This window comes from Typha latifolia, chromosome 15, assembly GCF_019914945.1.
Source record: "Typha latifolia isolate L0001 chromosome 15, TyphaL0001v2, whole genome shotgun sequence".
Taxonomy (NCBI): domain Eukaryota; kingdom Viridiplantae; phylum Streptophyta; class Magnoliopsida; order Poales; family Typhaceae; genus Typha; species Typha latifolia.
Window position 1 is genome coordinate 8,021,007 of NC_133100.1, and position 17,454 is coordinate 8,038,460.

The window sequence follows — 17,454 nt, forward strand, 5'->3', positions numbered from 1 at the left end:
AATAAGAAAAATATAGGGGGTGAATTAATATTTTATAAGAAATGGTAAGTAAATCATCAAAATTCTCTATTAGTAATATCCTCTAATTCAAAATAGTTAGAAAGCCTAACCCAAAGCATTGTCTTCTTCCTCACCCCTCTTCCCGCCTCCTATTCTCTACACTGAGAATTTTTTTCCCAAAAGACACAGAAATCCATAGCAGTAGCCTAGGAGAGGAAACTACTAGAGAGAGAGAGAGAGAGAGAGAGAGATATGGCGTCGGGGATAAGGAAGGGCACGTTTACCGGCGCAAACGTATTCCTCTCCCGCAGCTTAGTCCCACCGGAGCTATTCGACGCGCTCCACGACGCCCTCAAGCTTAACGGCGCGCAAGTCTTCCTCTGCTGCGATCCATCTCGGAATTCCGCCGACGACTTCCACGTCATCTCCTCCACCGATCACGTGAGAGGCCCCCACCCTCCTCGATCAATCTCGTCCTTTTATTTTATTTTTCGTTTTACATGACACTATAATCTCTCATTGCAGGAGAAGTTTGCCGATCTCAGAGCGAAGGGGTGTAATTTACTTGGTAAAGAACTCTCTTTTTCAGGATCCCCTGGTATTGGGCAATTCTTGCATTTGTATAGTGAAATCAAGAGGTCATTCGAAAATTCAATGTTTGGTTGGTCGAAAAGCACAATGGATTATTATATTGGAGAATTTGCGAATTGGGGATAATTTGTTGAAAGTGTCTGAAAAATTACTACTTGAGACTGCTTAAGCGTTCACCTTTTTGTTTGGGGCTAATTTGGGTGTATCTTCAAGTCGGGAGAGCTGTTTATGTTGCAAGTTATTTTCCCCTTTCTTTTTGGTTGAAATCTCTATATAAGTGGATACTTTTGCTAATGTTGCAGTTTAATACTTTTATTTATTCTTTAGTATTTGATTGCTTGGTACTAGACATTGTTAGTCTCTCACTCGAGTTCGGAGGAACTAATAGTACAGCTATAGTAAAGACTATCCAATCTGTCACAACTTTCGTGGCTGGAAAAAAAGAAAAAAAAAGAAATGGTTGAATTTATTTACATTTACTGCAACACCTACATGCTGTATGTCAAGGTTCTCTGTGAACAAGCACGCACTCTTAATGGTGAAATTTTTTTATTTTATGGTATTTGCACTTCATACAATAAATATGTAATATTATTGATTTTTCACTATCAATTTATTTTAGTTTTCCATAATTCTTTACATTTGCAGGACCACAATGCATTCTCTCTTGTGCTAAAGAACATCGGATTTTGCCTAAACAAGGTTATACATGTTGTCTAGCAATGGATGCTGTTAAAGTACTTGCATCTGGATTTGAAAAGGATGACAAGGTATGTCTCTAGAATTCTTCATGTCTACAGTGAATCTCACTCTTTTTTATTTTAAATATATAATTTTCAATCTTAAAATAAATAATTATGAAGAAAAATAGGAACTAAGTGTTGTATACTGAACTCTAGATCTGAAAAGACATACTTTGTTGTTTTAGTTAATTTCAACATCTGTGTTGTCACTGATGATTTCTTGAGTCTTGCTCCTCCCTAGAATCTGATCAAGTGTTCTTACAGGTCAGGATTGAACAGTTAGTGACCGCGATGGGTGGGGTGCTGCATACCAAAGCATCCCTGGATGTTAATTTTGTTATTGTAAAGAATGTTTTGGCTGCTAAGTACAAAGTATGCAACTGTTCTCAACATCTCTTTTCAACCCTATATTTCATTCTCTTGCTTATTTCCTCTTTAACTAGAATTGACCGTTAAATTGGCTACCAATGTACTTTATAATGTCATTGCAAGCAGCTATTGTTGTTGCTCACAAGGATGACTGTAGAAATTACATGGTGCTTGATAGCTAAGAATGGTAATAGTAATAATTACTATCTTTTAAGTGCCACTGGAATCCCTTCTCTTAGACCTATTTAGTTTAGAAGCTGTATGTTCATCCCCATTGTTAATTTGTTAATCGTAAAGAAAGTATGCAACTACATTCAGCATTTCTTTTCAACTCAATGGATATATTGTCTGCCTTCTCCTTTCTTATTTCCCCTTTACGCCTTATGCTTCATCAAATTAGAATTGACTATCGAAACATGTAAAGTCAGGAAGATTTCTACTTAAAAAGTTATAAGTACTTGGCCAGCATACTCGATTAATGTGGTATTTCATTAGCTGTCAGCATCTATTCTGAATTTCTGATTTAGCTAGCATTATGTCTAGAAGATTCTGCATTTCTACTCATACATCATGACTCAGTATATTCAGTAATGTATTTTGCATTAGCTGTCAGCATCTATTCTGATTTAGCTCCGCTCCCATTATTTCTATTGTAGTACGGTAGGCAGTTTCTATTCACAGGTTAACTGGATTTTAGTTTCTATCTACAATTTAACTATATAATGTTTTCCTATCTTTCAGAATATCATATTTGGTATTGGTATCATGAATGGTGGTCATTGACTTGTTATATTCTATTTCTTTTCTATATTGTGCAGTGGGCTATTAATGTTCTTAAGAAACCTATTGTTGACATGAACTGGTTAAATCAATGTTGGAATGAGCATCGCGTTGTGCCTCAAGAACCTTACAGGATTCTTCCCTTTACTGGATTGACTATTTGTGTCACCAGAATTGCAGCAGGTACACAGATCAGGCAGAAACTCTACCACAAAGTGGGTCATAACTCATAACATTTTTTTCTTCTTCTAAAGAAAAGATGTTCCATAGTCATCATATGAAAAGTCTTGACGATTGGCATTCGAGGATTGATCAGAACAGTAATCTATTCCTTAAGTGAAATATACTATGCAATGTCCTTGTAAACCCGCTCTAACTCTGTAGCATGAGGGGCCCCACTATGCGAATGACTACTTTGGCTAGCAGCAACTGTTTTTGAGCTATTTTGACTTATTGATAAGGCCTGCTAGTAGAAAATTCTTTTGTTTAACTTAAAACTGTCATATGGAGCTGGAACTGATGAAGCATTTAGCTCAACAGATGAGAGGAAGGAGATAGCGAAGATGATTGTGCAGAATGGTGGCCAGTATTCAGCTGACCTTACGAAGAAGTGCACCCATTTAATTTCAAATATATCCTTGAAGTTGGTAATGGTATACAGATTATTTTTCATATCTCCTGAAGTTTGTAACAAGGTCTTATAGCTCTGTTATCTGCAATTCATAACCCTGAAGAAGGACAATTTGCATATGTATTTGTAGGGACTAGGAAGATTCTACTGACCATGGCAATTGCTTTGTTATATGTACAAGTCTTGTACTTTGAAGGGTACAAACACGGAATCTTTTCCTCATGCAAGAAGCATTAGATTTATGTTTTCTATCTACTACTACATTCTAGATTGCTTTTAGTTATTCTTTTGACCAAGAAATTGTATCCTTGACACCTTTACGCTCCTGGAGGTGACAAATACATGGTCGCGCGAAGATGGGGTCATATACATATTGTCAACCGTAGATGGGTAGATCAGTCTATTGCTAGAAAAGGTAATAGCTGAGTGAGATGATTTCACATGACTTGATATTCTTCATTTACTTTGCTGAAAGTAAGAACTATTTATCATTTCTTTTTTTGCCTATGCTGCAGCTTGTCTGGATGAGGGGTTTTACTCTATTAATGAGAACTCAGTATCTTGTAATGACATCAAAGTTCCTCACAAGGAGCAACAAAATCAAGAGCACAGTAATGCAAGTTTTCTGTCTGTTCCCCCAACATATATTGAGGACTTAGAAGCTACTTTGTCGCAAAACATGCCAACTTCATTTTCAGATGCTCCCAACGCCAGCAGCGAATGTGCCGATGCAGTGCCCTTGCAGAAAAAAGATGAAGTGAAGTTTGATTCTCGTGTTGCTGAGGATTCTGAAGGAGAAGATGACCTTTATTTGTCAAATTGTAGAATATTTATAGTAGGTTTTGGGGAAAAAGAATTGTCCAAGCTAGTTACCATGATACGTAAAGGCGGTGGCTCTCGGCATATGTTGTTAAGTGAAAGGTTAACACATATCATTATAGGTGCACCTTCGGAGGTGTAAGTTTATCCCAGCACTATGATATATTTCAAATAATGTGCTTCTTATTCGATAATATAAACTTTGTGAATCTATGTTTGCAACTCATAGTGATTCTGTCTTTCAATAGTGAAAAGAAAGAGGTAAGACGTTTAGCTGCTTGGGGTGTCATAGATGTGGTAAAGGCTACTTGGCTGGAAGAATGTGATCGAGCGAAAAAAGAAATTACTGTCTCAGCAAGGCACATTGCTTCTGAGCTATTCTTTTCAAAAGGTGCTAACTTGTTTCCACTTTTATCAGTGCAAAGTGTTAAATCTAGTGTTATTGCTGTTTTTACTATGAAAATGTCGGCCTTACTGATTTGTTGATTACTTCCTGGTCTCATCTATAACCTGGTTTCCTTGTTCTGTGTTCAGATTCTTCATGCTTCAGTATGGACCTGTCTGCAGATATTGGTGATATAAGGACCACGAAAAACTTTCCTGGTGATGTTCACATGCCAATGGCTTATGAATCCCTAAATAAAAGAAGTGACTTGGAATTGTCTATGGAGAAAAAAAGAGGGAAAGATAAATCTGGAAATGAAATAAATTCCAACGGTATTGTAGGACTATCAACAAAATCTCAACAATCTACCCAATGTCAGGGAGTGAACAGTGTTAACAAGGGCATTTCCAAACTGGAAACCATTTCTAGCACCATGGATGTACAAAATACCAGATCAGCAAACACTTTCAAGGGAAGAACATTCTGTTTCTCAACCTCATTTCCTCATGATAGGGTATGCCAGCATTTTGTATATACCTTATTTATGCTCATCTTTCCTGTTCCTTCATGTTAGTTGGTTATAAATTATCTATAGATTTTTGCAAGCTTTTGGCTATTGCTCAGTTAGTGGTATAATTGGGTTGTTCGGCACCTGTTGACTACAGATTTGCTTGTCCTGGAGTTGTTTACCTATGTTTATTAGAAATTTATATGCTCAATTACTTAATAATTGAGACCTGCAAATTATATTGCTAATTCCTCTTGTTAGCAATGTGGCGCCATAATCTCCTTTCAATGTGCTCCTCAGTTATGCAATCTTCTATCAGTTGTTATATACATTCATACATATATATGTATCTTTATATAGTTATATTTTCTGGTTTCACTATTCTTGATCAGAGGGGCCAGGTTATTGAATGGGTCAAGCAAGGTGGTGGAGTTGTGATGGATGATCGACAAAAGATAAATGTAGATTTCATTATTGAGTGTCATGGTGTGTTGGGCATTTCTGATGACATCTCTCACTCTACTTCTGTTTCCACTCACTGGATACGCTCTTGCTTAGAGGTACATTTATTGTTATTTTTGCCCATGTTTGCTTGTAGCTTTCTGTGTTGTTATGCTCCTTCTGACTATATGTTCAAAACTTACAGTTTTCTACTGCTGTTTTATTTATTTTTTTGGATTTATTTTTAGTACTAGACAATGTTGACTGTTGACTTAGTCCTTCAGAAGAGGCTTTCCAATGACATGACTCAAAATGTCTTTACTTTATGGCCTTCTTTTTTCCCTGAGCTAACCTACAGAGCTTGCTAACTAGATATAGGAGCTAATGGAAATCCACTTAATTATTGTTTCGACTTATTTTACCCATTTAGTCAGTTGGTTTCATTACACTTGAATGAAAACCCGAAGTCTCAATTCCTCTGATACTCATTGTTCTTAAACTCATTTTTTTAAGGAGGGATGGCTGCAAGATGTTGGAAATCACATAATATACTCTCCATTGCGCTGTCGCATTCCATTACCTGGGTTTGATGGACTCCGGTTCTGTGTCTCACAGTATGAAGAGAAAGATAGGCTTTTGCTGAAAAATTTATGTTTTACTCTGGGAGCTAAATTTACAGAAAAGCTGACTAGAAAAGTCACACATTTGCTGTGCAAGTTTACAAATGGTCCAAAGTACGAGGCTTCCTGTAAGTGGGGAATTCCAGCAGTTACTGCAGAGTGGATCACTGAGTGTGTCTCACAGGTATTTCTCCTCACCTTTTGATGATGCAATCTTCATACTGAGACCTCCTTTTTGAGTTGCAGTATGAGGCAGCACCTTTTCATATTCTTTTTTCTCAGGATATGATGGTTGCAGTTGATCAATTTCAGCCAAAACCAGTGACTGCTCAGGACAGAGAAGCAGGTTTATGCACAGTCACTCAATATCCTACACAGACATCTCACATGGTTTCTGTTTATGCATCTTCTCAATTGCTTAGCAAATCCCAATTACCAATGGACCATTCAAAACAGAACTTAGGTATTTGTCTTTCAATAGAAGAATTTGTAAAGCCTTTCCAGTTCATTATCAATGGGTAATTTTTTTTACTGAACAGGCTGTTCAAATAATGACCTCCATGAAGAAGCAAAGCATTCAGGAGATTCTTGCAAGAGGTCAAGATTATCAGAATGTGACAGCATTGATGATTCATCTAGGAAAAATAGAATGCCAGAAAATTTCTTGTGTATATCTAATACTGTTCCTGATGTGGCAGATGCTATAGAGGATCTATTAGCTCAGTCAACCAAAGTAAGGACTATGGACAATGGATATGTTATTATTTGTTGTGATAATTGTGCTTCAATGAGACTAATTCTATCATTTTACTCTATTTTTCTGATTAAAATGCTAGATACAGGGTATGAAGTCGCCAGAGAGGTCTGGTTGTGAAAGAAGTGTATCCTTTCCGTACGTTGTACAAGGCCTGCCTTGTGACTGACTAATTCTTCTTTGGATGCTTAAAGTTCTTTAACACCAAACTGCAGATATTCATGCCTGATCATTCCATCCTTGGTCAAGATCATGAAAATTCTCGCAGTAGCTTTGGCATTTCGCGGCATTGGTTAAACCGGTAGGTTGCATTAATATTTTTTTCTCAAGAATAAGCGCATTATGTTTTCTACAGGGCAGCTCTTATTGGTTTTACACAATGAAAATATTGCGTATTTATCAATTCAAGTGGGGATTATTTAACATTCTACTGTCATGAATAGTAAGAGATTCTTATTTGCAAGTTAACATTAGGACTATTTTTAGGATCTCTTTCTTTTACTTGAGAATGTTCCTTTTTTTCTTTTCTTTGGCAATGTGGGAACAAAATTTTAGTCACCGAATTGGTATCATTCATACTTCATTTCTGCAGAGTTTGTAAGGCACAGAGAGGAATGTGGCTTCTGCAGTTATAAACTATATAATTGGCTTCAATCCTTCTCCTAATGTTTATTGTTTTCCATTAGGGCCCAGAAACAAGATAGCACTCCTAATAACACGAGCCAGAACGGAAATCCTAGCACCTATGATGCTTTCAGTGAGACTCAAACAGATTCTCAGGTCTGTTCTATCTTTGTTTACGGTTTCCTTTCTTGAGATGTATTTGTACAAATCCTGTGAATTCATGCTTTTTTAGTTCAGGTGGTTGGATATGAAGAGGATCTATCAGGCAGACAGAAGATAATTGACAGAGTTCGCTCTCAAGGCATGACCTTAACTCCAACGAATGAGCTGCCGTCAGGCAGTTCTAGATATGAAGAAGATTCATAAGGCGGAGGAAAATTAGTTTGCCAACAGAGCCTGAGTTAAAACTCCGAGACCGGGAAATGACAGGGATCTTTATGTGCCTATCTGGAGCTGTTGTTGCATGTCATGCTCTCATCTCTCGTCTCTCGAAAGAACACTAACATTGCCACACTCACGTTGCATACCAAGAAGCTGGAAGAGTTTGTGCTCAACCATATGGACTGCCAGTCTGCCATGAAGCAAAAAAGTTCAAACAAAGATTGTACCACATTGTAACAATACTTTTCTCCTCTTGTTGTCTAACCAAATCCTGTACAGTTGCAAGAACATATATATATATATAGGAGTCATGACAAAGATAAATGCCCAATTGGATGCCTAATTATAATCCATATAACAAGCCCACATCCTGATCAAAAGTGTATATGCCATCGAATAATTTCCAAAATAGAAAAGTAGTCTCTACCTCTAGGAAAATATTTCTGGTAGATGTCCTACACTATAATAAATGACAATTTTATTTATTGCACTTTTATATCTATTAATACTAAAAAAAAACCATCCTATTAAAATTTATCCAGAAAATTCTTTCAGAGTCGTGTCTATCAATTATAGACCCCACGAAAACAACAGAAAAAGACAGATAAAACTAATTAGGGGATAAGACACCTCTAATCTATTGCCCCTTTTTATATACATTACTCCTTATCTTATTTTGATAGATATTTTACTTCCTAATAGTTATCTATAAGATTTTTTTATTAAAAAATAATATATGAGTGTCACGTAGTTAATTTTAAGTCCTCTAAGAAAAGAACTCTTTTGCCTTTCCTCAAAGAAAAAAAATTGAGGATAAAATGAGAAGATAATTATCCATAAAAATAGTTATCCGCCGATAACCATCCCCGTTCGCTCCTGAGGGATATTTTCCACGCTTCGCGATCCCACGCGAACCCATTCCAATTCCATTTCCTAAAATGAGAAAAAAGAAGTCCTTCCTTTCTATTTATGTGGCCGGGAAGAACGGCTACGATCTACCTCTCACGCAGAAGTCACCGCCCCCCATAAGCATTTATCCACTTCCAAGTGCTCAACACGCCAACCTCCTCTCCGCTCTCGATTCTCGTCTTCTTGATCTCTTGGGTGGAAAAGTTTCGACCAGATGCTCGCTTCCTGCGGGGTCCACAGCCCCGCAAAGCCGCCTCTCCTCCCCGGTGGCGGCGCCGGCCACGTCGGGTGGATTATGTTGAAGGAAAAGTGGTGCCGGACGCGGCGCGGCGGCGGCGGCGGCTCTCCGAGGCCCGTCGTCCTATTTGCTCGCGCTGGCCTCTCCAATTTCTTCTCCGCCCGTATCGGAGTGGACTCTCAGGTTACTCCTCTCCTTGATCGCTGCTAATCTCCGTACCGTTCTTGGTGATTTCTTGAATCAGAGGCGTATTTTTGTTTCCTTTGTAGACGGGATTAGGTCGTGAATTATCGCATTCCCAGCTTTTGTGGGTTGGCCCCGTCCCCGGCGACATCGCGGAGATCGAGGCGTACTGTCGGATCTTCCGCGCCGCCGAGCAGCTCCACACGTCGATCATGAGCACCCTCTGCAACCCGGAGACCGGCGAGTGCGGCGTCTCTTACGCCACGCCGTCTGAGGACTTGCCGGAGTTGGAGGAGAAGGTGGCCGCGGTTCTTGGATTCATGCTGGCGCTATTGAATAGAGGGAGAGAAGAGGTTCTTTCAGGAAGGTCGAATTCTATGAGCTCGTTCCAGTTGACGGATGATCATATAGTGGAAGGGAAGCTCCCGCCGCTAGCTGTTTTTAGGGGAGAGATGAAGAGGTGTTGTGAGAGCTTGCAAATTGCACTTTTGAATTATTCGTCGAGGTTTGATGCTGGTGATGGTGAGATATGGAGGAGGCTGCAGAGGCTAAGGAATGTTTGCTATGATGCCGGGTTCTCGAGGGCGGCTTGGTATCCCTGTCCAGCGATTTTTGCGAATTGGTTTCCAGTTTACTTCTCCACAGCAAAGGAAGGATCGATGGAGGAGGATTCAGAAGTTGCATTTTGGAGGGGAGGTCAGGTAACAAATGAAGGTTTGAAATGGTTATTAGAAAAGGGATTTAGAACTATTGTTGATCTTAGGAAGGAGGGTGCTAAAGATGAATTCTATCAATCTGCAATTGAGGAGGCTGTTTTGGGTGGAAAGATTGATGTGGTGAATTTGCCGGTTGAAGTAGGAACTGCTCCTTTAGCGGAACAGGTTCAGCAGTTTGCTTCATTGGTATCCAATGTCAACAGAAGGCCGATTTATCTCCACAGTCAGGAAGGAGTTAATAGAACTTCTGCTATGGTTTCAAGATGGAAGCAATTCATTACACGATCTTCAAATCAGATAGCACTAAACAACCCACACAACATAAACGGCAAAGCGTTTACAAATGGCCAGAGCGACGAGCTTCAGAGTATACAGAATTCTGTCACTGAGAAAATAGAGGGAGATGCAGTTTCAGAGGTTAAAAGAGATTCCCAATCAGACTTAGATAAAACTCTTAAACTTAATGATTCAAGTGGTGAGAAAGTTGTTTCAGCTGCTCAAATGGAACTCCAGAATGGAGACTTGTCTTTTGGACTTGACTCCTTGCAAACTAGTGTAGCGGTACATGGAACTGACGACATCAAAGAATCTTCATCAAGGTTCTATATCGAGAGTAATCCTCTCAAGGCACAATTTCCTACATGCGATGTTTTCTCCAGAAAAGAAATGTCTCAGTTTTTCAAAACTAGAGAAGTTTCTCCTAAATTTTACCTCAATCTACATAGGAAAAAAATTGACAGATCATCCACATTAGGGCAAATATACGGATCAACAGTTCAAAGAATCGAAACTCATAGTTCCCGGTCAACAGGATTGATGCAGCTAGGAATATCAAATGGGGCACCTGTGGACAGGGATTATTTTTTGTCTAAGGCTACAAGTGTCAGCAATGGGAGAGCAGCAAGCAATGGAAGTTCTACATCTCTTGGATTGGATGCGAATAGTACTAATCAGCAAGAGGGTTCCAGTGTCTCTGTGGCAGTTGAGCCAAAAAGATCTAGCAATGGAGGTAAACCTGCAAAAGAAAACTCCAACAAGATTTTGGTTGAATCTGCAAAAGAAAACAAAAGAAAGACTGTTATCAATTCAGAAGGTGGCATTTCAGATCTTGTTGAAGGAAATATGTGTGCTTCTACTACTGGTGTAGTAAGAATTCAATCAAGAAGGAAAGCAGAAATGTTTTTAGTCCGTACTGATGGATTTTCTTGCACAAGGGAAAAAGTAACAGAATCCTCGTTGGCCTTCACACATCCCAGCACCCAACAACAGATGCTCATGTGGAAGTCTCCTCCAAAGACTGTCTTACTACTTAAAAAATTAGGTCAGGAGCTAATGGAAGAAGCTAAAGAGGTATGAACTAGAATGTTTCTTATAGTATTCTCAAGAACAATTTACAATTTTCTTTAATAGTGTGTGTATTATCATCTTTCTGTACTTTCTAGACTGATATACTTGTGAAACTCAATTGTCCTTTGAGTAGTGAATGGTGGAACCAGATGTCTAATCCTATGGACACATCATGTTAAATGTTAAAGAAGGGGTTGATTGGCATCCTACTTAAAAGCGAAAGGTTCTTTTAGTTTCTTGTACTATCCATTTCTTAGAGGAAGGTTTACAATTTGCTTGGAAAGATCTTCAGTCTAGTAAACCTTTACAATGGAACAGTTTGTGAATTCCAGCCCTTTCTGTCTTTCTTTCTGCAAGTCTTTTTAGCAAATAAAATAGAGAATAATTGATTGAGATGCCCTATCCCTTTTATCCTTATAAGTTCATAGTTAAACTTGGTAAATTGTCACAATAATGTCTTTTCACATTTTTGCAGTTTCTGCTCAAATTAAGCACTAACTTAGGAACTTACAGAATACGCCTTTTATACCATATTTTCCATGCATCACGCTTAATCCCTTGTTCTGAAATGAAGATTGTATATTTTTGTACTTCAGTCTTTTGATTTGCTTATTGCGATCTATAGGTTGCTTCCTTCCTGTATTATCAAGAGAAAATGACTGTTCTTGTAGAGCCTGATGTCCATGATATATTTGCAAGGATTCCAGGTTTTGGCTTTGTCCAGACCTTCTATAGTCAAGATACCAGGTATCATAGTTTTGGAACATGAAGATCAAGCATTTAAATTCAAGTTTAACGTCTTTAACAACAATAACCTACACTTGTACATATACAAACGTTCACTTACATACCTACATAGGTAAAATCATAGAACTACATGCATATATATGTATATATTTCTCACTACTGCTAAGTTGTAGTAATGCAGCGACCTTCATGAGAGAGTCGATTTTGTGGCATGTTTGGGAGGTGATGGTGTCATTCTGCATGCATCAAACTTATTCAGAGGAGCAGTCCCTCCTGTTGTCTCCTTTAATCTTGGATCACTTGGATTTCTCACATCCCATGCTGTATGTCCTTTTCATTTATTTCAGAGAATTTATCCTTTCAAGGATGCTTGTCCTTTGAAATTATGGTTTTGCTCTACTGCAGTTTGAAGGTTATAGACAAGATCTGAGGGCAGTTATTCATGGCAACAATACATTGGATGGAGTTTACATAACCCTTAGAATGCGTCTGCGATGCGAAATCTTCCGCAATGGAAAAGCAATGCCTGGAAAAGTGTTTGATGTACTTAATGAAGTTGTTGTGGATCGTGGTTCTAATCCTTATCTTTCCAAGATTGAATGTTATGAGCACAACCGCCTTATTACTAAAGTAAGACTAAGAAAAATTTCCTGTTCATATCTATTGTGACTCTTGGAGTGCTTCTAGATTTCGAAGCTTCCATATGTAATTTATTGCCCTTGTCTATTTTATTGTCAATCAGTGCCTTCCTTAAACTGATAAGATCTGTAGGTTTACTGAATTCAACGAATGCGGTGATTTAAATTTGGATTATTGTCTTAATATACTTCATCCTATTTGGTGAAACCATATAGAATTCAGACATTAATACTTTGTGTCAATGCATCTGAGTCTGAGTGGGGCTCATGGCGGCAATGCTGCTCATAGATACCATCTTCCTGATTGCTACTGCTAAATTGCAACTTGAGAGTGTAACCAGCTATTTCTCCTATTTTTGACATCCTCTTGTTTCTCTTGATTGGAATTTGGAATTGCATATTTCTTTGTTTGTTAGTTATAATACCTTATTCTTCTCATGCTTTATTTCTGGAAACCTTCCTTTTGCATTAAGTTCCTTTTGTGATGCTAGATTCTATAGGAGCATAGCCTAGTTATTCTTCATGCTATGCTATTGTAATATGACTATCTTTACTTAGCTTTAAAAGTTCTTTTCTCTTGAAACTGATATGTCAAAAAATTTAGGTGCAAGGTGATGGGGTAATAGTAGCTACTCCTACTGGAAGTACTGCATACTCAACAGCTGCAGGAGGCTCAATGGTTGGTTGATGTTACTTTCTGAATACACTTAAGTGTCAATACCAGATGTTCACATAAGGAACTTTTTTCTAAGCTGAACCTTCTTTCCATTGTGGTTTTTGCATCATCATAATAAGTACTCTTAACTTCAATGCAGGCTATTTAGTTGCATTTAATTTTATGGTATCACAGTAGTTGGTAGACTAAGTTTCTATGTTATTATTTATAACAGTTGTCTAAAACATTTCAAGTTTTTTAGGAAATTTAAGAGTTGAGATTTTCTATGAAGTGTTTGTTCTTGTAAAGAGATAATAAAAGATGAAATTATAATTTAATGTAAGGAAAAAGTCATGGGAGCTTTAAGTCAAGGATTCACTTGCCACTTGGTACTATGCATGTTGGATGGCACATCCCATGCTGGTGAGATGTCAGCATGAGTCGTCCTCTTATCTCTGTAAGAAGATATATATATGAGGCAGAGAGAGCACAGGGGCCAAAGTGCCAAACACATAGGGGAGGAGAGAAGGTGTGGGAGGCCTGAAACCAGATAATCTTAACATGCTTTTGTTACTTTTTGGTTGTTTGTTAGCATTATATTAAACTGCTGCAATATTCATTGCTCAGATGCAAAAATAGCCATTATCTGAAAAGAAAATTTATTTGGCTATTGAATATGGAGCTACCAACTGTTGAAAAGGTTCTTTATTTCTTACTTTGCAACTGGCATTAATGTAGTTAAATTGTTATAATTTGTAAAAATAAGGAACAAGCGAGAAGTCTCCCTCTGTACAAAGTAGCCAATCAACATTTCCGGGTTGCCTTCTGGCAAACCCTTCTTTCCATGTACACGGCAAAACTTTTCCTAAGGTTTGAAATAAAGCATGTATAAGATTTGCACCCTTTCCCATCTTGGCTTCAAGAAGGCCTTATCATAGACTACATGCCATATTACTTCTTGTCGGAGCTTGTTAGGCTGCCTTTCCTACCTGCTTAAATAATGTATTGTGACTGGTCTAGTTCTTTGTTGTGCAGGTGCACCCAAATGTTCCATGCATGCTGTTTACTCCAATTTGCCCACATTCTCTGTCATTTAGACCTGTCATACTTCCTGATTCTGCACAGCTTGAGTTAAAGGTGGAATTACTTGATCATAAATATTTATAGTTAATTTACATTTCTCTCTTGTTTTTCTGCCTACATTTTTTTTAATGAGATGTCACTTAACTTAGTGCAGCCAACCTGTCACTAAATTTAATCATGATTACTTATAACTTGTGATGACCCAATTTTCTTCAGTTCTTATAAACAAATATATAAGGTGAGACAATATTAAAATTGTGTTTTCTTTAAAGTCAACTAGTTACATAATTTCAGTAAAAGCATTCTGTTGGAGATGTTTGGTATATTAACATGTGATTATTAAGTTGGATATGAGCTATACTGAAGAGAAGGTGACTTTGAGAGGGGGAGAAGATAAAAATTAATACTGAAGGTAGTTGTAAGAAAAGACATCATTGTACTTGTCTGATGAAGGGCCTTACCTTTCTAAATTGTTTAGAGATGGTTCCTCATTGTACTTTTCATAAGGATGCTCTGGGATTGATGCTACAATAATGTACTATAATTGTCATGACCAAATCATGGGAGCCTTTAACCAACTGTTCGAGGCATTATCTTAAACCATTTTCTGATCAACTAGGTGATGACATGCTCTATTCTGCATTAGTTGAATATGTAATTTTCTATCTTTTTGTATTGCTTAGAGTTCCCTCAATCTACTATTTATGAGTTCTTGCAATGAGAAACTGTACAGCTAAGGTCAGTAACCAAAATAAATGCATTTTTATATTATCTCAATAGAAATCTTATATCCCTGAGACTTGGACAGTGTTAAATCTCTTCTGTCCATGGTTGCATGACTTCACAGTAAATGGTGCCATCTTTTGTTGACTTCACCAGATTCCAGGGGACACGAGAAGTAATGCGTGGGTCTCTTTCGATGGCAAAAGAAGACAACAGCTTTCTAGAGGAGATTCTGTTCGGATATGTATGAGTCAGCACCCACTCCCAACTGTTAATAAATCTGATCAAACAGGTGATTGGTTCCGCAGCTTGATTAGGTGCTTAAATTGGAACGAGAGATTAGACCAAAAGGCACTATGACAGTGAAAGCCTGCCTGTTCCTGGAATTGTACATCGCTGTACATATCATCACAATTATACGGCAAATGCTATCTTCTTCTTTATTTCTTGACCTAATTGTAAGCTACTGTCATCAATTCTTATATGCCTATAAAATTTCTTCCCTTCTCATTATGTGCTATAAAACAGGTCTGCAGTTCTTAACCTTTGGCAGATACACTCGAATCCTAAAGTAATGATCATATCCATCAATGGAAATAGTCGCCTGTAACAGTAATGTACCTATGCAAGAATACTCATTTAGGATATCATCTATGGTTTTTCTTCATAAGCCAAAGATTCTTTCTTTTGTTTTCCAACTGTTTACTTCTAGCTTATTAAATCCATGACTATACTATCAACTCACATTTGCTTATTTTGTTCTTTGTTATATGCCCACGATTCTCCTCTCTGTTTTCTATTTATACTTATGAGAAACCTATCATACTTTAGAGATCACTTCAAGTTCCACCTTATCTTTGTTTTAACTAAAGGATTATGCATATAATTACATTAAATTTGCGCCTACCATAATATTTTTTGTTAACTCATCAGATGAACCATGTATAGATAGGAACTCTATGAATACAAAAACGAAAGAAGACATCATCTTTTATAAATTGATACAAGTATTTCGATTTAGTCACAGTAAAGTTCTTAGTGATAACATTTTTTTTTTATGATGAATCTAGAAGCAAATTTTTTTATCTGAAGATTATCTTTTTCCTTAGCAACATGCAGAGGAACTTATCATATTCTTGACTGGTTTGGATGAATTGGGACAATTTCTTCCTTGGATTTTACTTTTGATTGTCTTGATTTATATATAAGTAGTATTACAGATTTCTTAACAGAGTTATTGTTCTTCCATTAGCTAAATCAATGTAGTCCTCTAAAGGTTTGCTATTGAGCTATCTATGATCTTATCCTAAGTGCAAACATCACAGGTTCAAATTAGACTCTTCCATGCTTCACCTAATAGGATATTTGGATCTACTGAGTGTACTATTCTATTGAAAGCTGACCACTTTTTATATCTACTTCCTGGGTTAATAATGGTTATCAGATTAACTTATTAGTTTAATGATAATCAGCATTACTGGATGTTGCTCATCCTATTACAGGTTTTTGTGACTCGGTTATTATTGACTTGTTGTACTTCTTTGACTTTTGCTAGAGAAGCAGATGCAAAGTGGTGGAGGTATGCATAGCACTTCTTTCTAAACTAATCCAGTAAGTTAGGAAGTTATTCCTATTTTTAAGTGTTCTTGCCCTTATTCTCTTCATGGTGGATGTCATTGGGAAAATCTATTACATTGTTTGAAGAAATGCATAGCACGAGATGTATATATATATAGTTTTTTTGAGATTATTCTATCAATATAAATAGTATCACATCTTTATAAAATTAGGGCGTCCTCAGATGATAAAAGTTTGACTTCAGATGTTATGAGTCTTTTGTCTGTTGATTGAGATTTCTTCATTGAGGTACTCTAGCGGAGCAAGATTATCATAAAAGCTGATATGTTGCTTTCTATCTGACAATGAACAACGCAAGATGAACATGCGTGACTTCGACTTGTTTCATCAGCGAGTTTTTTTTTTATAGATATCGGTTCCATCAAGATTCTCATACTGAATGATTGAAACATCTATAAACAAATTAAAGTTCTTTTGACAACCAAAAGTAAGCAGCTGAATACATTGTGCAGGAGGAGATATTATTATCTTTCATGGTTCAACTGATTAGTTTTTAGATGGTATGCAGCACGCTTAATACTTCTTTAAATTGTGTTTGGCGTTTGTATGAATTGGTGTTGCTGTGTGCGTGCTAAATTTTGTTGCATTTGAAGCTGCTTGTGAAGGCCAAAGGGAAGTGGGGATTTAAATTGTGATGAAGTATAAATAGGATTACTTTATTGGGATCTCAAAGTCCCTTACGTATCAAATATTTAAGGGATTTTGTTTTTTTATTTCCCACCCTATGTTTTTTATATTAAAAGTGGGAAAGTGATGTAAAAAATAATGGTCGAAGTACCTACTTACAGTAACATTCTACAGTTTACTTCCAACTTTTAAAAAAAAAAGAGAGGAAGCGATGAAGAGCCAAACACTCGTACCCTATAGTACTTATCTCAGTTCCAAGTCGATTATATTTGATCTACTAAGATGAGTTGTTAAGCAATCAAGA

The 17,454-nt window shown here is 37.3% G+C and overlaps 2 protein-coding genes across 8 annotated transcripts; both read left to right on the forward strand.

The window, feature by feature from the left end:
• Positions 1-99: 99 nt before the first annotated feature.
• On the forward strand, positions 100-7,970 carry LOC140801560 (uncharacterized). Of its 4 annotated transcripts, none has more exons than XR_012111484.1 (19): positions 100-441; positions 526-568; positions 1,240-1,361; positions 1,599-1,706; positions 2,522-2,666; positions 3,024-3,115; positions 3,436-3,529; positions 3,630-4,071; positions 4,182-4,324; positions 4,468-4,832; positions 5,219-5,386; positions 5,781-6,071; positions 6,170-6,350; positions 6,427-6,484; positions 6,586-6,620; positions 6,724-6,768; positions 6,857-6,942; positions 7,328-7,421; positions 7,503-7,970. XR_012111484.1 is itself a non-coding variant. In XM_073156721.1 (18 exons), exons 1-18 carry the CDS (start codon positions 253-255, stop codon positions 7,629-7,631), a joined length of 2,931 nt encoding a protein of 976 aa, XP_073012822.1. In that variant the 5' UTR covers positions 100-252; the 3' UTR covers positions 7,632-7,970. The 4 variants fall into 4 exon arrangements, 2 of the variants coding, with proteins under 2 accessions (XP_073012822.1, XP_073012823.1); XR_012111485.1 differs by having other exon boundaries at positions 6,730-6,768; XM_073156721.1 differs by having other exon boundaries at positions 6,427-6,620.
• A 485-nt stretch (positions 7,971-8,455) lies between these two features.
• LOC140801862 (probable NAD kinase 2, chloroplastic) lies at positions 8,456-16,671 on the forward strand. Of its 4 annotated transcripts, none has more exons than XR_012111539.1 (9): positions 8,456-8,976; positions 9,063-11,042; positions 11,665-11,786; positions 11,960-12,109; positions 12,192-12,416; positions 13,029-13,103; positions 14,115-14,216; positions 15,042-15,343; positions 16,441-16,671. XR_012111539.1 is itself a non-coding variant. In XM_073157208.1 (8 exons), the coding sequence occupies exons 1-8, from the start codon at positions 8,770-8,772 to the stop codon at positions 15,243-15,245; spliced, it is 3,057 nt and encodes a 1,018-aa protein (XP_073013309.1). In that variant the 5' UTR covers positions 8,456-8,769; the 3' UTR covers positions 15,246-15,410. The 4 variants fall into 4 exon arrangements, 1 of the variants encoding a protein (XP_073013309.1); XR_012111537.1 differs by having other exon boundaries at positions 11,968-12,109; XR_012111538.1 differs by lacking the exon at positions 16,441-16,671 and having other exon boundaries at positions 15,042-15,410.
• The last annotated feature ends 783 nt before the right edge of the window (positions 16,672-17,454 follow it).

What these genes read in the sequence shown, in the direction of transcription:
- LOC140801862 (XM_073157208.1), top strand. Translation starts at nt 8,770, where the DNA reads ATGCTCGCTTCCTGCGGGGTCCACAGCCCCGCAAAGCCGCCTCTCCTC. An exon ending in TTCTATAGTCAAGATACCAG is followed by an intron (nt 11,787 to 11,967) that starts GTATCATAGTTT and finishes GTAGTAATGCAG; the next exon opens with CGACCTTCATGAGAGAGTCG. An exon ending in CAGCTGCAGGAGGCTCAATG is followed by an intron (nt 13,104 to 14,114) that starts GTTGGTTGATGT and finishes TTTGTTGTGCAG; the next exon opens with GTGCACCCAAATGTTCCATG.
- LOC140801560 (XM_073156721.1), top strand. Translation starts at nt 253, where the DNA reads ATGGCGTCGGGGATAAGGAAGGGCACGTTTACCGGCGCAAACGTATTC. An exon ending in GAAGGGGTGTAATTTACTTG is followed by an intron (nt 569 to 1,239) that starts GTAAAGAACTCT and finishes TTACATTTGCAG; the next exon opens with GACCACAATGCATTCTCTCT. An exon ending in TTTTGGCTGCTAAGTACAAA is followed by an intron (nt 1,707 to 2,521) that starts GTATGCAACTGT and finishes TATATTGTGCAG; the next exon opens with TGGGCTATTAATGTTCTTAA.